Genomic DNA, 22,785 nt, shown 5'->3' with positions numbered 1-22,785 from the left:
AGGTCGTACTGGAGTAGGAGGTGCTCTTGTAAGGAGAAGTGAGTGGGGAGAGGAGGGTGCTGTGTAAAAACAGAGAGGCACAGAGGGAAGATGAAGGTAGAGATTGGAGTTCTACTGCCTTGAGCTAAGAAACACCTGGGCTACAAGAAGCTAGAAGAAGCAAGTGAGGACCCTGGCCTAGACTGGTCAGATGGAGCTTGGCTCTGTCAAAACCTTGATTCCGACTCTGGCTTCCGGACTATGAGAGAATATATTTCTGTTGTTTAAGGGGCCTGGTTTGTGGTACTTGATTGTGTCAGTCTTAGGTAGCTAATACAGATAGACTGCATTTCGTTCAAGAGTGTTTTATAAACATTAGTTCTCCCAACCAAGATTTGATATTGGACAATTTGATACTGGATATTGACATTTGGTGTTGGATGGTAGGAAGTTAAGGGCCTTAAGAAGGTTTTATGTGCTGATACTGAGGATGGATCCATATGCTTCAAATGAAAAACTTGTAAATGTTGGTAAGGTAAACATTCCCTGTGAACATTGTTATACCTGAAATTCACACCTGGAATGCCAGCCATCACACCTACCGGTATGAAGGGTCAAGTGTACACTTGAAAACAAATCCGGGTGGTTTTTTAATTTGTTTTTGTTTTTGTTTTTTTACAATATGGGATCTGTTTTATCACATGNTATTGGACAATTTGATACTGGATATTGACATTTGGTGTTGGATGGTAGGAAGTTAAGGGCCTTAAGAAGGTTTTATGTGCTGATACTGAGGATGGATCCATATGCTTCAAATGAAAAACTTGTAAATGTTGGTAAGGTAAACATTCCCTGTGAACATTGTTATACCTGAAATTCACACCTGGAATGCCAGCCATCACACCTACCGGTATGAAGGGTCAAGTGTACACTTGAAAACAAATCCGGGTGTTTTTTTAATTTGTTTTTGTTTTTGTTTTTTTTACAATATGGGATCTGTTTTATCACATGAAATAAATAAACATTGCTGAGATGATTTAGTCCAGAAAGTTTATAAAACAGGTAATACCTGTCGCTTACTGTAAGAATTAGACTGACACATGATCACCAGTCATATCAGTTAGAAAATGCAGGATAGGGGGCACCTGGGTGGCTCAGTCGGTGAAGTGTCTGACTCTTGATTTCGGCTCAGGTCATGATCTCACAGTTTGTGAATTTGAGCCCTGCATCGGGTTCTGTGCTGACAACGTGGAGCCTGCTTTGGATTCTCTCCATCTCCCTCTCCCTCTTTCTCTCTCTGACCCTCCCCTGCTTGGTCTCTCTCTCTCTCAAAGTAAATAAAAATAAACTTTAAAAAAAAGAAAGAAAATGCAGGATAATTTTAGCATAATTGATAAGCCAGGGCTTATAACAATGGGTAGATAGTAGATCGAATTGTTGTTGAAACTACCTTTAATTATTGAAAACTCATCATTGGAATATGGGCTACCTGTCCCCACATTCCCTCCATGTCCCTCCATAGTGGAAAGGATGTATATACAGATTTTCCAAAAATTGTCTTCTTTACTCTCTTATTTCTTTCTGCCCAGAGATTTTTTTTATTCCCAGGCAGATGGTATTAAGAGGCAAAAGTTTGTACAGTCTCATCTCCTTATCCAAAGGGCACACTTTTGGACATTTTCCAAAACACAGCAGCAGTCTAGAGATATGGAAAGGAGGGGGTAGGTCATGAGAGAAATAACCATAAACTCTTGAATTAAAATCATAAAGTTTGCAGTAGAAATATGGCCAGTTGAAGACAGACTTAGTGACAGGAGAGAGACACACTAAACAACAGATATAGGGTGATTGGTTTACCTACAGTAGTGGGTGTTATATAGTAATATCTGGGACCATTGTGATAGCTGGACACAGAATTAAATATCTAGGGGCAGGGAAGGATCCAATATTAAGTTTCTTATATCATAAGGTATTTGAAATAATAAAAATATTAAGTAAAAATATACAGAGGACTTCTATTACTCTGAAGTACTTAACATAAGTGATAAAATATATAAATCACCTTTTAAATGCATGAATAAATTTAAAAGTAAAATGAATGTTTAATTTGGTAAAATAAGTTATAAAAGAAATAAAATGTGAGGAAAGAGCAAGAGATCATAAAAATATCCTTCACATTTGAAAAAGAACATAATAGAACATCTAGAAATGAAAGATGAAAAGATTGAAATTAAAAACCCAGTGGAAGAATTTAGAGTGTAGACAACCTTAGAGAATTAGGGAGTGGGAAGCATAGATTGGAAAATGCAGCATAGAAATCTGGAGAGGTTTACCATGTCCCTGTGTTCTTAGCATAGAGAGATAATCACTAGAAAATGTAATGGAGAAGTTGAGTCATGGAGGATAAAGGGAGAAGGCTCAGTATGCCTGTAGTTAGAATTTCAAGAGATGATACGGAAGATGACAAAGCAATATTTGAGGACTCAGTGAACGAGGCATGTATAGAATTGATGAAAGTTAGTAACCTCAGATTCTAAAACCTAAAGGACCCTCAGTGAGATTAACTTAAACAGACGCAGACACATATATACGTAAACACATTGTTATAAAACTTCAGAATGCCAAAGACAAAGAGAAGATACTAAAATCAGCCAAAACCCCAAAATACAGATTACTTATAAAGGAACGACAATGAGATAGGTGAATTCTGAGCAGCAAAAATGGCAGACAAAAGATTGTGGGAAAATATTTTAAATATGCTGAGGGATAGTAACTGAAAGAGAATTATTTACCCATTAAAACTACCTGTCAGAATAAGTTAGATTAGACTGTGGTAAGAAATTAACTCTGAAACCTCCTTGGCTTAACATAATCAAAGTTTATCTCTTGCATTATGCATCAGGGATAAGTCAGAGGGTGCCCTGCTCTGCTTGGTCACTTAGGGACCCAAGCCAGAAGAAGCTCTGATCTTTCTAGCTGCATCACCCCAAATCACATGAGCTCTGAGGTCATTTCAGGAGCGAAAGAGGGAAAAGGAGGAACACAGATTTCAAATACCTTTTTCTAGAAGGGAAACATGTTACTTCTAGTCATGGTCCTTTGGTCAGAGGGACGTGGAGGAACACAGGTTTCAAATACCTTTTTCTAGAAGGGAAACATGTTACTTCTAGTCATGGTCCTTTGGTCAGAGCAAGTCCCAAGTCCCAAACCAGCTGCAAGACAGTGAGAAATGAAGAGACTCACATGGATATTTAGTAAATACTATCTTTCTCTGCCACAACTGTTTTTCAAAATGGGGATAAACTAGAGGTAGTTTAGATAAGCAAACACTGAGAAAAATTAACATCAATAACTTAATAAAAGACCTTCCAAGGATGTCTTCAAGAGGAAGGAAAATGAGAGGCATCTGGCGGGCTCAGTTGCTAGAGCATACGACTCTTGATCTTGGGGTTGTAAGTTCGAGCCTCATGTTGGGTGTAGAGATTACTTTAAAAAATCTTAAAAAGAAATTAAAAAAAAGAAGTAGGAAAATGATCTAGAAGGAAAGTTTGAGTGACAAAAACTAATGTCAAGTAACAGAAAAGGCAAATGGTTGAGTAAACCTGAACAATATGAAAAAATACAAATAATAAATAATAAACTACAGCTTGTAGAATTAAAAAATAATAGCTTTTAAGATGGAGTGATGATAAGAGTTAAAACATTCTCAGGCCATTATGTGTTTGGGAAGGTTGTAAAGATAACAAGTACCAACTTCATTAGGCTGAGTATGCATACTCTGATTTCAAAGGAACTAGTTAACAAACAAAAATAAAGTTTATAATTCCAAAACTAGAGAAGGGAAAATTTTGGAATTAAGAAATTGAATCCATTAAAACAAGACAAGGAGAAAAAAAGCAACAGAAAATTCCGAGCAAAATTCTAAAAATTGGTGATAGAGGCGCCTCTGAGTGCCTCAGTCCTCTGAGGAGCCAACTCTTGGTTTCTGCTCAGGTCATGATCTTACCATTGGTGGGATTGGACCCCGTGCCTTGCTGTGCATTGACAGCTTGGATTCTGCTTGGAATTCTCTCTCCCTTTCACTCTGCCCCTCCCCCCAACTCACATTCTCTCTCCCTCTTAAAATAAATAAACATCACATGTTCAGAAAAACTGATGATAGAGATAAAAAATATACCAATATCATTGAGGCGGGCACTTGTTGGGATGAGAACTGGGTGTTGTATGTAGGCAATGAATCATGGGAATCTACCCCTAAAACCAAGAGCATAGTGTATACACTGTATGTTAGCCAACTTGACAATAAATTATATTAAAAAATGAAATATATCAATAAAAGTAAATGGACTAAACTTCCCATTGAAAGTAAGATTGTAAGACTGTATTAAAAAGTTAAAATCTATGTATATGCTGGTTAGAGAGACATGCCTAAAAAACAAATAACAGCTGAAAGTAAAAGGATAGAAAAATATATTTTAGGCAAATATTAACCAAAAAGAGTTGCAATATATATTCTATAAATAGACTTTAGGGCAAAAAACTTGATAGACAAAGGAGATCATTCAGTGATGAAAACAGACTTGATTCATTAGGAGGATAAAATGGCTCAATTTTTACATACCTGGTAGTGTAGAAATAAAAGGAAATGTGACATAATTATAAAGAGAAATTGCCAAATTCTCCACTATGAGGAATCATTTAAATGTATCTCTCTCAGTAATTGATAAAATATTCCAAAAAGCATTATTTTAAAAAATTTTTATTTTTTTATAATGCACAAGCAGGAGAGGTAGACACAGAATCTGAATCAAGCTCTAGGCTCTGAGCTGTCATCCCCGAGCCTGATGTGGGGCTTGAACCCACAAACTATGAGATCATGACCTGAGCTGAAATTGGATGCTCAACCCACTGAGCCACCCAGGCACCTCTCCAAAAACCATTAAAGATATGATTAGGCGATATAGAGTGCTTGACCTAATGAATATATAGAATTTTGCACTCTGAATTAAAGTACACAAATTAGTTTGGGTCATACATGGAATGCTATAATAATTTGTCATGAATTAGGTCATAAAGCAAGCAAGTCTCAACCAATTTTAAGGAATGGGCTTTTAAAAAATTATATTTTATGACTATGATTCAATTAATATAGATGTTAATTAAAAGATAATGTTAAAAAACATTCATTTAGAAAATGAAAAATATACTTCCAAATAACTCATCAACTAAGGAGTAAATCACAGTGTAAAACAGAACATCTCTAGAATTAAATATTAATAAAACCCCAAAACGTTACCAACTTTACTAAAACTTAAATGTAGTTTAAGAAGGCTGAGAGAGAAATTTAAGCGATAAAGGCTTGTATTAAAAACTAAAAAAGGCTTAAAATTACTGAACTAAGCATCCATGAGAAATTATATAAAGAACAACAGAATGAATTTAAAGAGAGCAGAAGAAAGAAAATAATAAGAATGAGCCCAGAAATTAATGTAATAGAAAACAAAGATAAAATAAGGCAAATGTTAAAAATTAGGTTTCTGATGAGGTGAATAAAATAAACCTCTAGTTTAACTGCCTTAGGAAAAAAAAGAGGAGGCAGAAGTAAGCAATTTTAGGAATTTTAAAAATGCAGAGATATTAAAAAATGTAAAGTAAAAACAATCTGATGTCATATTTGAAGATTTAGACAAAAATATCAAATTACTAGAAAATGCAGCTTACCAAAACTGACTTAGGAAAAAATAGTGGCTCTGAATAATTTGAAGGCCCTTAGAGATACTGGTTCAGCAATTTTGAAATCTTACCACAAAGAGCCCAGACCCAGGTGGCTTCATAGCTATATATAGGATAAATATGTTCATAAATATATATATATGTCCATGTATATTTGTTTATATATGTTCCTTTGTATACACTATACACATATGTATACATATACATATATATTTGTATATATATGTTGCTTATATAAGCAAACACCCAAGGAACATAATGCTAATCTAAAAGATACTCTTTCAAAAGAAAAAAAAAAGCCTATGTATTTTATGTACAAAAATAACATGTATAAAAATTACAAATGAACCTCACTCATGAACATAGATGAAACACTCTGCAAAAACAGTTTAAAAAAACTTAATCTGGCAATGCATGAAAGATAATACATTATGGCAAATTGAGTTTATTCTTAGAACACAGAATAGTTTAACTTTAGGGGCGCCTGGGTGGCTCACTTGGTTAAGTGTCCGACTTTGGCTCAAGTCATGATCTCATGGTTTGTGGGTTTGAGCCCTACATCAGGCTCTCTTCTGACAGGTCAGAGCCTGGGGTCTGCTTCAGATTCTGTTGTCTCCCTGTCTGTCTCTGCCCCTCCCCTGCTCATGTTCTGTCTCTCTCTTTCTCTCTCAAAAATAAACATTTTAAAAAAATTTTTTAGAAGAATATTTAACTTCAGAAAATCAGTTAATGTAATTCACCAAATTACAGGTTAATAAAGAATAAGCACACACTCATCTCAATAGTTGCAAACAAATCATTATATAAAATTTAATATTTATTCATGTTAGGCCAATCAATCAAACAAAAACTCTTAGTCAAGTAGAAATAACAATTACATTCCTTGAGTTGATAAAAAATATTTACCAAAGACTCACAACAATTTTACTCACTGGTGAAATGTTAGAAGCATTCCTTTAGAAATCAGTGAGAAGTCAAGAATGCCTGCTAATGTTATGTCAAGCCAACACATACTGGAAGTCCTAGCCATTCAGTTAGAAAAGAAAAAGAGTAACAAGTTTTTTTTTAAAAAATTGGCATTACTTAAAAGATGATGTGATCAGCCACATAGAAAAATAAAAAGCCTATGGAAAATTGTTTAAATTAATAACATAATTTGATAGATATGAGTTTAATATCAATTATCATCAAAAAAAGTAAGAAAATGTATTTTGAAAACTATATCATTTGCAAATACAACAAAAATACAGTATACCTGGGAATAGATCTCACCAAATATGTGCAAGACCTTTATAAAACCATTATATTTTATTGAAAGACATTAGAGAATATCTAAATAAATAGAGATATATCATGTTCATGAACAGGATTGTAGGGGTATTCATTATTGTAAAGATTTCAACTCTACCACAATTAATGTATCGTCACAGTGAAGTTGCAATAAAAATCTAAATAGGATGTTTTAAAGAAGTTGAGCTGACTCTAAAATATATGGGAATGCAGAGGGTAAAGAATATCTAGATACTCCAAAAGAAGAACAAGGTTAGTAGGGGTGCCTGGGTGGCTCAGTCGGTTTGGTGTCCGATTCTGGCTCAGGTCACGATCTCCCAGTTCATGAGTTCAAGCCCGTGTCAGGCTCTGTGGTGACAGCTCAGAGCCTGAAGCCTGCTTTGGATTGTGTATCTTTCTCTCTTTCTGTCCCTCCCCTGCTCGTGCTCTGTTTATCTCTCTCAATAATAAATAAAAACATTTTTAAAATTTTTAAAAAAGAACAAGGATAGTAGAGATTTGTCTTATCAAATGGCAAGATATTTTATAGAGGTAATGCATGAAGAAACTGTGATGTTGGCATAAGGAGAAATAAATTGACTAATAGAATATATGAAAAAGCCCCGAAACAGATGTGGCATATGAGGAACTTGATATACAATGTAAATGGCACACCAATAAGTGTAATTGGCTTTGGGGCAATTGGTTATCCAGGTGATGGAAAATAATAATGCAACTGGATCTTTGCCTCACATCATACCATAAATATCAATTTCAGGTGGATTAAAAACATAAATGTGATAGGAAAAAGTTAACATTTTTGGAAGAAAATATAGGAGACATTCCTTATGCCAACAGGATAAGAAATAATTTTCTAAAGACACAAAAATATAATTTATAAAGAAAAATATTGAAGAAATTTGAGCACAATCAGAGTAGAAACTTTGGTTCATGAGAACATAACATAAATGGGGAGAAAATATTTGTAGTATGTTGAACTGACAAAATACTAATATCCAGATGAATAAAGAATGATTAAGGAATTTTAAGAAAAAAGCTAGTTACCAAATAGAAAAACAGGCATTTTCAAGAAGAGAAAACCCATGTGGCCAATAAACATATTAAAATATTCAATCTCGGGGCGCCTGGGTGGCTTAGTCGGTTAAGCGTCCGACTTTCACTTAGGTCACGATCTCACGGTTCGTGGGTTCGAGCCCCGCGTTGGGCTCTGTGCTGACTGCCAGCTCAGAGCCTGGAGCCTATTTCAGAGTCTGTGTCTCCCTCTCTCTCTGACCCTCCCCTGCTCACGCTGTCTCTCTCTCTCCTAGAAATAAATAAATAAAAAAAAAAAATAAAATAAAATAAAATATTCAATCTCAATATTAGGAAAATAGAAATCCAAATTCTGAGATATGATTTCACACCCACCAGATTGGCAGAATTGTAGAAGTCTCAGCAGGCTGTGTTAGGAGGTGTGGAGCACTCAGAACTCTTACTTTCATGGTGTGAGTGTAAATCGGTGTGATTAATTTGGAAAAGAATTTAGCATTATGAAGTAAAATTGAAAGTCCATATACCCTATTATTCAGCAGTTCCACACCTACGTTTCTGCCGTTTCTGCTGGTGGTAGACAGAATAATTCACACCCTCCCATGCCCACATCCTAATCCCCAGAACCTTTGGATGTGTTTGGTTACACAGCAAAAGGAGTGTGAAGGTTGCAGATGGAGTTAAGATGCTAATCAGTTGATCTGTAAACGAGGAGAGTATCCTAGATTATGCAGGGAGGCCCAATAATCACAAAAGTCCTTAAGAGTGGAAGAGGGAGACAGAAAAGTCAGAACCAAAGAGATATAGCATTATAAAAAATTCTTGACCAGTTGTTGCTGGCTTTGAAGATGGAGAGGGCTATGAACCAAGGAATGTGGAAGTATCTAGAAGCCAGGAAATGCAAGAAAACAGATTCTCCCCTAGATCCTACCAGAAGAGAATGCAGCCCTGCTGACACTTTGGTTTTAGCCCAGTGAGGCTTGTTTCAGACTTCTGACATCCAGTGCCATAAGGTAAGAAGTTTGTGTTGTGTTAAGCTGCTGGACAGCTGAATTTGAGGTAATTTGTTACAACAGCAATAGGAATAGTGTGAGACTCTAGAGAAAACTCTTGCATAGGCGACCAGTGCCAGATTATATGCAGCAGCATTGGTCAACATCACAAAAAAAACGGAAAATGACCTGAATCTTCATGGTTAGGAGAGTAGATCCATGAATACTGTGGAATAGGAATGCAATGGAATGATACGCATCAGAGAAATGAATAAACCACAGACACATGGACAACATATTAAGGGAAAAAGCAAGTTAGAGGGAAATAAATGAATACATTGTAATCTCATTTATACAAAATTCAAAAAATGAAAATCGCAATGTGTTGATTAAAGATACATAATGGTACATACTATATACATAAAAAGGAAGGAATGACAAATACAATTTAGGGCTATGGTTGCCTCTTGTGGGGAAGGCACGGTGAGCAGATTAGAAAGGGGCAGAGCATTGTCTTAATCATTTGGGTTGCTATAACAAAATATCATAAATAAATCATTTATTTATTTTATTTATCATCAATAAATCATTTATTTCTCACAGTTCTGGAGACTGGAAATCCAAGATCAAGAGGAAGCAGACTTGGTATCTGGTGAGTGCCCATTCCCGGTTCATAGACCTTTTGCAGTGTCCTACCGTGGTGGGAGGGACAGGCAGCCCTCTTGGGCCTCTTTATAAGGACATGAATCTCATTCATGAAGGCTTCACCCTCATGACCTAATCACCCCCAAAGCCTCTACCTTCAGTAGATCACCATCACCTATGAGGCTAGAATTTCAGCAGAATTCAGTAGCTTTGGGAATGCCTCAGAATAGTGGTTTTAATGGGTTTATTGTTATGCTTTGTAATGTACATGTATATCATGTATGTTATTAGCAAGCACCAAATATTTTATAGTGTAAGAAATAGAGGGGAATAGGGGCATCTGGGTGGTTCAGTTGACTGAGTGTCCAACTTCAGCTCAGGTCATGATCTCGTGATTCGTGAGTTTGAGCCCACCAGCAGGTTCTCTGCTGTCAGCCTGGAGACTGGAGCCTGCTTCGGATCCTCTGTCCCCTTTTCTGTCTGCCTCTCTCCTGCTCACTCTGTCTCAAAATAAATAAGAAATGAAAGAAAGAGAAGGAAAGAAGGAAGGAAAGAAAGAAAGGAATAAAGAAAGAAAGAAAAAGGGGAATCAAAAGAAAAATATGTAACTATGATAGGTTTGTAGCTTATCTTATGGTGTTTGAAATAATTAACTGAACTGAATTGATCCTGATGCTCAAGTGACTATTAAGTATGTATTTTTATATAAACTCAGTAATTGGGAATTACTAGGAGCCCATGTGGCTTAATTGACAGCTGATTTCTGTTCATAAAGTCAAAGCCAAGAAGTCAAGAAGGGTGGCCATCTCATTGAGAGTGCCTTAGAAGGCAAGCTCCCAGCACCAACTCCACTCCTAAATACTGGTCAACATTAATGAGTGATGCTCTTTCCAGGCACTGCTCTAACTACATACATATTCCTCACAGCATCCCTTCAAGACAGGTACTCTTGTTGATCCCATTTCATAGATGGACAAACTGAGGTGCAAGATGGTTAAATACTTAGCCCAGGATCACCTAGCTAGGACATGACAGAGTCTTGATCTATACAGACAGTTCTGTGCTCTCATCCATCACTCTATATGGCATCTCAATTGTTTTTCAACTTCATTGTAAATAAAATTTACTTTGAAGCACTAGGTTAAAATGCAGGTTCTTCTGACATAGTTGCTTTGAAGTTGGTCTTCAGATCTTGTATTTTTTAGGGGAGGGTAGGGGAGAGAGAGAGACAGAGAGAGGTGGAGGGAACGAGGAAGAAGGAGAGAGAAAGAATCTTAAGCAGGCTCCACACCCATCTTGTATCCTATGACCCTGGGGTCATGACCTGAGCTGAAATCAAGAATTGGGTGCTCGCCTAACCAACTGAGCCACCCAGGTGCCCCTGATGTTGGTCTTCAAGTGAGCCCTGGAATTCACATTGTCAGCTGGTACCTTAAGCATTTGCCACTCATTTGAATTCTTTCCAATTTACCCCTCCCACAATTCTGATCATACCTCTCCCCTGCTTGAATTTTTTCCATATGTCTTCTCAGCATCAAGACTCAAGTTCAGCCCTTTTAGTTTAGCATACAAGGCTCTTCAGACTCTGGCCCCAGTCCCACCCTTTTTGTGTCACAGCCGTCCATTCTCCTCAACCCTTTCTTTAGTTCCATGATATGGACCTTCTTCCAAAACCATGTACAGTGTCCTTGCATATACCTCCATGCCTTAATACTTGCCGCTTTCTCTGCCCAGAAATGATCTGCCTATCTTCTTCTTCTAGGTAACTCCTACCCACTTTTCAAAATTCCGAAAGTTCCCTTTACACCTTCACTCAGTATTGATATAGAAGCTTCTCCTCCACTCTTCTTTAACAGCCCACACTTTCTTATATCACGGAGCTAATGGCACTACCTTGTAACCTTCAGTGTATTCAGATGTGCTCTCCACTAATAGTCTTAATAATAATAATAACAACAACTGCTACTTCTGGAGCATTGTAGGCAATGGCGTCCCTTAGTTCAAACTGCCAATCCAACTCCAAAAGGCACCTCTCTTCAGCTGCATTTTACAGTTGAAGAAACTGAATTTTACAGAGTGAGGTAGTAAGTCTACGGTCCTACCATTTTAATGGTGGCATCACACTCACATCTGGTTCTGTTAATGTCTTACTTGATTTCATCTGTCTAGCACCTGTCTCTGGTCACCTGTCTGACACTTTCCTGGTCAGATGGATGTGAATAGATGGAGGGTCTGGGATGCCATAAATCCAGATTTCAAGAGAAAGAAAACCAAAGCCAAATTTGAAGTCAGGATGAACACTCATGCTTGCATTCTGCCTCTGCCTCTATCTAAAATAGGACAGCTCTCGAATGGTAAGTATGTCTAGAGGTGATTAGTATGGCAAGTGGGCTTCTGGGTAGAGAAAGAACTTGGAACTACAGGCTGCAGATCAGCGGGGAGGCCAGAAAGAGTCTTAACTCAGAGGCGGGGTGAACACTGGTACAAATTTTCTTTGCGGCAGGACTATGTTGTCGTGCAGTCTTTATCTTAGTTCCCCAGATAGGGAGATAGTGCTCTACTATCTCTGTGTGCAGCTGTGACCAGAGATTGCGGTGGGTTTGTTTGGTCTCAGTGCAAGTGCTTATACACCACCTACCTTTTTGGTTTGTGTCCAGGGTGGCTGTTTTCTGAAAATAGAAGCTGATACTGCCTCTGACTCAGTCCCTTTCACCTCATGTTCTTTCTGGTACATTTGTCCTTAAGTATCAACCCATCTCAGATTCCTTGCTACGTGCCAGATTTGCAACATTTGTGAAATTTGTGAGTTGTTATTGAGAGAACTAAACTTTCTTTGATTAATCCCTAGAAGCTGATGTACTGTGAATCAGAGGAAACATATATTTATGTTGCTTCCTTAATGATATATGAGGCCATGGGATCTCCTTGACTCTTAGCCTTTTGAATGAGGTAACAGAGTTCATTAAAGCCAGCCCCTTGGGGCCCATCCCACCTCAGTTGGCAGGGAGAAGTTCTGCTTCTGGATTAGACTTTTTAACTCCCCGTGACTTGCTGACCCCTCTTAATTCTTCTGCAAGAGCTCTTTCCACCCCCTCTCCTGTAATACTGTCCTTTTAAAGTGACTGTTTCGCGAGGGCTTCTGGACACCCCATGTAACTCATGTTACACGTTCTGAGCACCTACAGAGACTCCCTCTGTGTTCTGGTCACTGCGACCCAGTCTCCAACTGGCACCTCTGGAGAGAAGCCCCGAGTAGCTTACTGCTTCCCCCTCCCACACTCTCCTTTCCTACCCCCAAACTGGGAGATTTAAATGGTAATGGTCACTTTTCAGCTCTTTTTGTGTTTTCATCGACTGGTTAGGCTCTGAGCATTTAATTTCCTATGACGCAAACTATCTTAGTTATATGTAACTAAGTCTGTCTATTTCTCCCTGACTTACTATCTCAATCAATACAGTATTGATTGGATAACAGCAGAACCTATTCTGTTTTCTGCCTCTAATTCTCTTTTCTCTCTGCCAAGAAAACCAGGGATTTGGGGGCGGGCAAGTATCTGGTCCAGTCAGTGACTAACTTTCTTCCCTTTCCTTTTAGCATTTAGCATTTTATTATGAAGGTAATACGTGCCCATCACCAGTGACCAGTCTTGAACCATAAGAATTCTCCAGTCTTATCTCCTGCTAATAGTGCAGTAAATATTCTTCCAGTTATTCCTAGGTATTTACAAAAGTAAAATAAAATGAAATAAGACAAAATAAAATAAAATAAAATAAAATTCACACACAAAATACACTTTACATACACAAATAGAATGCTACCAAAGATATGATTCTGCTAATTGACTTTTTTCATCTAATAATCACTGTGACCATTTTTTTGTATTTGTCTATCATTCTTTGAATGTTTATGGAATACGTATATTAAGTTATAACACTCTGGCTGCAAGTTACAGAAACCCAACTCAAACTATCTCAAGCAAAAAAGAGAATTTACTGGTTCATAAGAGTGAGGGGAAGAGGGGCACCTGGGTGGCTCAGTCGGTTAAGCGTCTGACTTCAGCTCAGGTCATGATCACACGGTTCGTGGGTTCGAGCCCCGCGTCGGGCTCTGTGCTGACAGCTCAGAGCCTGGAGCCTGTTTCAGACTCTGTGTGTCCCTCTTTCTCTGACACTCCCCTGCTCACGCTGTTTCTTTCTCTCTCAGAAATAAATAAAAAACATTTACAAAATTAAAAAAATTTAAAAAGAGTGAGGGGAAGAAAGGCAGGGCTGGGCTCAGAAAGAGATGTGTCCAGAGACCCGTTGGCGTCGTCAGGATTCCATCTCTTCCTGTTTCTCACACTGATGCTCTGCTTTGGCCTCAGTCTTTCCTAGAGCAAAACAAACTTTTTATTCCAGGCAATAGGGAAAAGGAGAGTTGCCCCTGTGGACACCTTCAGGCTTAACACCGTCCCGGATTTGCCAGCCTGCTGGTGAGGTAAGCCGTAGCTCGTTATTCTGCCCCTCCTAACTGCAGCTCGATCATGTAAGCAAAGGTCCCTGGCCTCACTGTCCTGAGCCTCCCCTTGTGGCCCAACCAGATCAGGCCAGGTCTGGAAACTAGAAGTCTTAAAGAAAGGCCAACTTTCCTACTGCTCCCATGCAGGTCCCTGTAGGTGCCTAAGGCCCCTCCTGGGAGAGAAACACAACCACATTCTTGAAGGCCACCTGAGGGCAGTATCTCAGAGTCCATCTCTCCTCATCTGCACCTGGTCTCTGGTAGCCCATGCTGGCCCTTCATTTTATTGGGTGCACCTTCAAGAGTTCCGGAAGAGCTGCCCAAACTATGAATCTATGATCGAATGTCTCTTCAAATAGTGAACACTTTAGGAAACTTCCCACCCAGTTTTGGGGACTGAGACTGCTTTTCCTCCCAAGAATTCCCAGAGTTAGATCTTAGTATTTTAAAACAATATTTTCGAGGCCATAACACACTGGTGCCCATGGATGGAGCTTTCTTCAAGTAAAGATTCCTGGGACTGAATCAGTGGATCTGGGGTAAGGCCCAGGAATCTATACTTTTTAAAAGCAACACACCTGATTTTATGATCAAACAGACTTGGGAAGGACAAACATAAATCCTCCTACATAATTCTCTTATTTAACTGTACCTTTCCAAAGGGCAGAAGCTGGGTGGGTGTTGGCTTCTTTCCTGTGGCATAATGACTGGTTCCAGCCAGGCATGCTCAACATGCAGGTGTGTCTGAGTCCTCCCCGCTTTTACCCAAGTCAGTTATTTTTATTCCTCAGAGACATCTGAGATAAAATGTTTTTCCTAAGTAGGAGAAGATCTAGGTTTTGTTGATCCTGAAGTATATCCAATTTGGGAAGGAACCTTCTTTAAGGGGAAAAAAATGTATGAATACAAAATCAAGTCTAGAGCCTTGGAAGAGGTTTCATAATTTAGCTTCATTACCTTCATGGCAGTTTTGCCTCCTAACAGCGTTCTCATTCTGCAGCAAATCCAAAGAACTCCGTTGCTCATATTGTCTACACCTTCTATATATATTAGATGAACTGAATTTGTGGGAAAGAAAAGAAAAAAGACCACAAAAATAGATTGTTTTGGCCTAGATAAGTCTGAAGCTGAGTTTTTAACCATAGCATGGTGGTGTACATTTCATTTTTTGGTGAGTTTACTTGTTATGCTCTATTTTCCTTGGAATTGAAGGGAGAGTAACATGGTTCCTTTATAACCCCCATCCTGTTACCTTTCTGACCAACCACATCCCTACTACTTTTCTCTTTGTTTGCTCCTCTTCAACCATACTGGTCTTCCCTGGCACGCCTGGCACACGTTAGCCCTTCAGCCTCTGACCTTGCAGCCCCTTTCCATAGAATGGTGTAGTCTCCTTCTTACAGAGAAAAGGCATGTGGGCTTAGAAAAGTTAAGTGTGGAAATGTTAAGTCATTAAAACCGACAAAAACATTCAAAACGTTTTTTTAAATTTTTAATGTTTTTAAATTTATTTCTGAAAGAGAGAGACAGCGTGAGAAGGGGAGGGTCAGAGAGAGAGGGAGACACAGAATCTAAAGCAGACTCCAGGCTCTGAGCTGGCTGCCAGCACAGAGCCCAACGTTCGAGCCCATGGGCTCGAACCCATGAACCATGAGATCATGACCTGAGCCGAAGTTGGCTGCCCAACCGACTGAGCTACCAGGGGCCCCTGCTGGTCTCATTCTTGACTCTTCTCTTTCTCTCATACTTCATCCGATGAGTCAGGAAACCCTGCTGGCTCTTTCTGCAAAATATGTTCTGAGTTCAACCATTTCTTCTGTCTCGACCGTTACCCCTTGGGTGGGACCACCACCATCTCTTGTCCGCATTACCACCGTAGCCTCCCATCTTGTCCCCCTGCTTCTCAGCTCATCCTTTACAGCCTATCTCAACACAGCAACCAAAGTGATCCTCTTAGATATAAGTTAGATCATGTCACTCCTGTGCTCAGAACTCTGTAATGGCTTCCTACATCCTATGGAGTAAAAACCAATGTCCTTACAAAGGCCTGTAAAGCTCTGTAGCAGGCTGTCCGACGAGGGGACCACTGGTGGCACCACTTGAGATAGAGTCAGTCTGGACTGAGATGTAAAACACACCGTACATTTTGAGGAATTAATTTGAGAAAAAATGTAAAGATCATTGGTTACCAAAGGCAGAGGCTGGTCGGGGGCAGTGGGTAGGGTATCGGAGGAAAAGGTGGCAAAGGGGTCCAAAGGTACAAACTTGTAGTCATAAGATAAGTAAGTCATGGTGATATCATGTATAGCACGATGACAATAGTTAACAATACCATACGGTATATTTGAAAGTTGCTAAGAAAGTAGCTCTTAGAAGTTCTCATCATGAGAAAAATTGTAACACTGTGAGGTGACAGAAGTTAACCAAACTTACTGTGCTAATCATTTTGCAATGTATACATAGATCATTATATTGTACATCTTATATATATGTTGTACATTATGTTATACTGATATAATATTATATGTCAATTATATCTCAATAAAACTGCAAAAATAAAAAATGTAAAATATTCAATAATCTTATATTAATTAGATATTAAAATTATATTTTAATACATTGGATAAAATATATTATTAAAATTAATTTCAGCAGTTTCTTACCATTTTAGAGTGACTAATAGAAAATTTAAAATTACATATATGGCTCAGATTTCTGGCTTGAAATATATTTCTTTTTTTTTTAGNACATAGATCATTATATTGTACATCTTATATATATGTTGTACATTATGTTATACTGATATAATATTATATGTCAATTATATCTCAATAAAACTGCAAAAATAAAAAATGTAAAATATTCAATAATCTTATATTAATTAGATATTAAAATTATATTTTAATACATTGGATAAAATATATTATTAAAATTAATTTCAGCAGTTTCTTACCATTTTAGAGTGACTAATAGAAAATTTAAAATTACATATATGGCTCAGATTTCTGGCTTGAAATATATTTCTTTCTTTTTTTTTTAGAAGTCTTTTTTTTAAAATATTTTTATTTATTTCTAGGAGAGAGAGAGAGACAGCGTGAGCAGGGGAGGGTCAGAGAGAGAGGGAGTCACAGACTGAAACAGGCTCCAGGCTCTGAGCTGGCAGTCAGCACAGAGTCCGACACGGGGCGCGAACCCACAAACCGCGAGATCATGACCTGAGTGAAAGTCAGACGCTTAACCGACTAAGCCACCCAGGCGCCCCTGAATTATATTTCTATTGGACAACGCTAGTCTATAGTATCTGGTCCTTCCCTAAAATTTTTCGTGATATTGTTTTCTGCTCACTCCTGTTCTTGTTCACTCCAGTACAGCCACACTGGCCTCCTTGCTGGCCTTTGAACGTGGGAGCACACTAGGCATCTTCCTGCCTCAGGGCCTTTGCATTTGTTGTTTTCACTCCTAGAAGACTTTAACTCCTATTATCTGGACGATTTCTTCCTTACCCTCTTCTGGACTTTATTCAAACCTCACCTTCTCAATGAAGCTTTCTCCTTTTTCATCCATGTCTGCTCCTGTATTGGCTGAACTCCTTTCCTAACTTATTTTTCTCCATAGCATTTGTCATCATGTAACATATTATATACATACTTTTGTATTTATTTTTGTTGTCTAACATACCTTCTAGGATCCATGAGGGTAGGATATATTGTTTAAAGCTGTGCTCCCAACATCTAGAACTATGCTTGGAACAAAGTAGGTTCTCAAGAAATATTTGTTGAATAAATACTGAGTGAATTTTAATCAATCACTTAGTGATACAGGTGAAGGAACTGAAAGTAAGTAGAGTTCTCAGGGGCTTCACAGCAATTTAGGGGCAGTGTGTATGCACCCTTAGTAAGATCAAATGTTATCGATCGGAAATGCAGATGTCACCATTCTGGCCTTTGTGTTTCTTCACTGGAATGCCCACATTTTCATGTCTCTTCTAAGTCTTACATTTCAGGAAAGAAAGATCTACTCCAGAGTATATTTCACCTCAGTCATCATACCCAGGAGATGACCTCTGACATTCCTTTTTGCTCCAAGGATAAGCCTTTGAGATTTTATTTTTCTAGACAGGAATTCTAGATCTGTCTGGATCTATGGAAACTAATGGCATTTCACCAGGAAAGAAAATTTCTGGAAGGATGCCATTACGTTTGATTATACAATGAAATATTTAATTTCTAGCCTGAGGAATTTTAAACTTGTTTATTTATTTGACTAACCAACAGATTTAAGCGAGCACTAATATATGCTGGGCATTATTTTAGGTTATGGAAACAAATACAATCTTCAGGTAGCTAAGAGTCTAGTGTGTATGTGGGGCAGAGGTGGTTAACAAACACAGCATGTATTCGTTTCCTGTTGCTGCTATAACAAATGATCATAAACTTAGTGGCTTAAAATACACATCTGTTCTCTTACAGTTCTGGAGGTCAGAAATCCAAAATGGATCTTATTTGACTAAAATCAAGATGCTGGGAAGCTGTGTCCCTTCCAGAAGCTCTAGAGGAGGATTTATTTTCTTGCCCTTTTCAGTTTTTAGTGGCGGCCTATATTCCTGGCTTGTGACTCCCTACTCCCTCTTTCAGAGCACATCATTCCAGTCTCCACTTCCAACATCCCTGGCCATCTGTCTCACTCTGACTATCCCTCTTATAGGGATCTTTGTGATGATTCCCACCCACCCACATAATCCAGGATAGTCTCTCCATCTCAAGATCCTTAACTTAATCACACCTGCAAAGTCCCTGTTGCTATATATAAGGCAAAATTTATAGGTTCTGGGGATAAGGACATGGACATCTTTGGGGACCACTGTTCAGTCCCCCACACAGTACAGGTGACAGGTGCCACAGTGGAGATAAATACTATGTAAGCACAAATGATAGACCAGACGGTGTGGAGAGAGTGGGAGAGCTTTATGGAGCAAGCTACTTTTCTGCTAAGACTTGCATGGCAGGAATGGACAATAGGTACCATGTAGAAAAGAATATGCAAGGGATAGGAGGTATAAATGAAGATGACTTTTATATTAATTATCTGTTGCTGATGACAAATTACTTCAAAATTTAGCAGGTTACAACAATAAATGTCTGAGATCTCAGACGGTTGCCGAGAATCATGAATCTGGGAGAGTCTTGACTGGATGGTCTTGCCTTATGGTCTCTCATGAAGTTGCTCTCAGGCATTGGCTCAGCCACTGTCATCTGAAGGGGCTGGAAAAGCAGTACCCTGCTNCTCTCAGGCATTGGCTCAGCCACTGTCATCTGAAGGGGCTGGAAAAGCCCCTCATATGACTGTCAGCAGGAAGCTGCAGGTCCTCACCACGTGGGCCTTTCCATAGAGTTATTTACCTGATATGGTTTCCCTGAGGGCAAGTAATCTGAGTGAGAGAGTTAATTCAAGATAGGAGTCTTAGTCACTTATACACTCATCTTGGAAATGATATAGCACTGCCTGTGCCATTCTGTTGGTCACTCAGAGCAACTCTGAGACAGGGGGAGAAGGCTTCATTGGGGCATGAATACCAGGAGGTGAGGATCACTGGGGACCATCTTGGAGTGTGGCTACCACACTCTTCTTGGGGTTAGAAGAGTTTCCCACTGCTGGACTGTGGACAATCATGAGAGACTGGCAGGAATAAGGTTGGCATTGGAAAGGAGGGCCAGAACATGGAGAGCTATATGCTTGGCCAAGGAGTTTGGAGATAATCCTTTTATTAATAGGAAGCTATTGCAGGGGTTTAGTTAGAGAGGTGACATGACCAAATTGCTTTTTAAAATGTTCACTGTAAGGGTGTAATGGGGTAAAGCAGAGGGCAAAGAGATTAGGGAGAAAAAGCAGCTAAGAGGCTATTAAATAGTGAAGGAGAGTGGATGAGGCTGGTATAAGGCAGTGGTGGTCAAGGAGTGCCAGGGATGATGGGTTCAGGGTACTTTTAGAAGGTGAAACGGTTAGAGAGTCAGAGGATGAGGGAGGGAGGCCTCAGAGTGAGTCCTGGTTTGTGGGAGGGATAGGTAACAATCAATGCAAGCAGAAAGATGGACATGGTTGACATGGGAGTCAAAAACAGTTAAGATGACCAGATGGGGATATACAGAGTCTGAGCTGCTTATGGGACATTCAGGTGTGGAGACAGCTAGTAGAATAAACTTAGTTCATACCATCTGTAGCAAGGCCTTTTAAGCATTTCTTAGTCTGTGCATGCTGGCCAGATGAGAGAGCTCTTTTCATTCTGTGTAGTTGTGTCCTACCCACCCTCAAATGATAGTCATTTTCTAGACGCCATCTTCATAATGTCATCATCCTTGTAACTACCATTGTTTGAATGCCTGCTGTACACCATACTCTGTACTATGAACCTTGCATTCATTTACTGAATTTCTTCTTCACACTAACTCAGTGAGAGATGTCGTGTTATGATTTCCCTTTTATAGATGAGGAAACTGAAATAGGTACTATTATCCCATTTTACAGATGAGGAAACAGGCTAGTGTTAACAACATCGCTTGAGGTTATACAGCATGTACATGATGGGTACAGGTCTCAAATCCAGATCTTTTGCCTGCAGACCCTATCCCCTTAATTGGAAAGCCATCTATGGTGTGCTTCATAGCACTAGAGACACTTTCTGGCAAGGTTGGGGTGAAGTGAATGATGACTTATAACCTGGCATGTGAGAGACAGCAAATAAATAAAGCAGGGACGATGTCAGGAATCCAGATATGCAGTGGTGTGGAGAAAGTATCAAATGCCTTCTTCTTTTTAAGTATATAGGGGCTTTGGCATATTGGCAATGCTTATTAGCTTTCCCTCCGGAGTCTCTTCCAGTTTTTTGTTATTTCTGAAAAAAATGTGTGGAATTGTTTTCATTCACTTAAAAAGACCCAAATTGCTTATTTTCTTGTTGTGGGAAAGTACAGTGTCTTGTGTTAGCCAGATGGCCTTTCAAGCCCAAGATTGGTACGAAGGGAGTTTTACCACAGCACATTTTTCATCAGAAAAGAGAATGTGGAGTGGGTGGGTGAAGGATGTCAGACAGATCATGTCTTCTTCATAAAGAGGGTTCCCAAAACAGCAGATAAATTGGTCTGGAAATAGCTACCAGCCATTTCTTTATGTAAAACTCGGGTTAAAATAAAAGTTCCCATATCTAAGGTTATAGTGTGGAATTTAAGAGGAGATAAAGGGAGTGGCAGTCATGCCCTGTTTTGTAAATGGCTCCTAGACTATTTGTGGCTTAGAGAAGATGGCCCTCTGGACCTCAGGCTTCCTGCAAATCAGAGTGTGAGGGCACAGGGTCCTGCGACAGACAAGAGAAACTTCACAGCTTCTCTGCACTTGTCTGGAATTTCCCGGAGAAAGCAAAAGACAAGGCTAAATATAGTCTTTCACCTTGAAATACCATAAAGGTAATAAAAACAGGGTTATGATAGGTTGATTTGCAACGCTCCCTCTTCAACTTCTGTGTGAGTTTCCAAGCAACAGAGCTTTACTGAAACCAGAGAAGTAGGGAAGGAAGTGACGAACACAGAAGGTTCCACCATGGAGGTGCTCAGACAATTTTGGACCTCAGAGGACTGCCTGTCCCATCTTCCTACCCTAACCCTGTCTCACCACTCCACCACCCTCAGAACCTGCTGAAACCCCCAGCACAAAGTAGCTGTTCAATCAGTACATCTGCCCTTGCCTCATTGTCACCTGACTATACACGTATGTTTCAGTCCTGATTTAACGAGGAACCACTCAATGTTAGAAGAAAAATAGGTTTCGTCTTAATTTTCTTTCTTGTTTTAAAAATGCTTATTTATTTTTGAGAGAGTCAGAGAGAGAAAGAGAGAGAGAGAGAGACAGGGAGGGAGGGAGACACAGCATCTGAAACAGGCTCCAGGCTCTGAGCTGTCAGCACAGAGAGCCACACGGGGCTCAAACTCACAGACAGCAAGATCATGACCTAAGCTGAAGTCGGATGCTTAACTGACTGAGTCACCCAGGCGTCCCCCTTCTTAATTGCCTTCAGTGTTTGTTAGGGAGGTAAATAAAGCAGCACAGTATTTTGGGGAGTCTTAAGTCATTATTCAACTTTTGGGGGCACAACTTTCCTTGTGTATAGCCCATAGGCCTTTGTGAAATTTCTGGTCCTGGTTTTGGGTTTCCAAACATTAGTATTTAATTACAATTAATTTAATGAAGGCTCACCAACTGAATTTTCTTTCTCAACTAATCTTAACACATAATGCTTTTTACTTCTAACTTTTATCTTTCTATTGAAAGAAATGTCTATTAAATAAGAGAAAATTACGAAACTTTTCCAGGCTGGGTTAACAATTAATATGGTGCTTACTGCCTATCAATATACTTGTTTGTACTAACATCATAAAAGCACATGAGTTCACACAAATAAGCTAAGGAAAGCAGAAACCACGTCAAGACTGCCTAACAGGGAAGTAATCCACATTTCCAGGAGGCCCACAGTAATAAAGTCAAATGCTGAATATATGAAGATTTATGACATGTTAGCACATTGTTACGACACATTATATTGCTAAGTCAGTCATGGGTAGTCAGTTCAGG

The 22,785-nt window shown here is 39.0% G+C and overlaps 1 protein-coding gene across 1 annotated transcript in view; it reads right to left on the bottom strand.

Annotated features, from left to right (window-relative positions):
- The window catches only part of SAMD13 (sterile alpha motif domain containing 13), a 63,300-nt gene extending 46,843 nt beyond the window's left edge, over positions 1 to 16,457 (bottom strand). The window contains exon 1 of the mRNA XM_077771141.1: positions 16,356 to 16,457. Coding sequence (XP_077627267.1) covers positions 16,356 to 16,457 — 102 coding nt within the window. The remainder of the gene's footprint in view (positions 1 to 16,355) is intronic.
- Between the last annotated feature and the right edge of the window lie 6,328 nt (positions 16,458 to 22,785).

The sequence above is a fragment of the Crocuta crocuta genome, unplaced genomic scaffold (genome assembly GCF_008692635.1).
Source record: "Crocuta crocuta isolate KB4526 unplaced genomic scaffold, BGI_CrCroc_1.0 scaffold125, whole genome shotgun sequence".
Lineage (NCBI taxonomy): Eukaryota > Metazoa > Chordata > Mammalia > Carnivora > Hyaenidae > Crocuta > Crocuta crocuta.
This window is presented reverse-complemented; position numbering and strand designations above follow the sequence as displayed.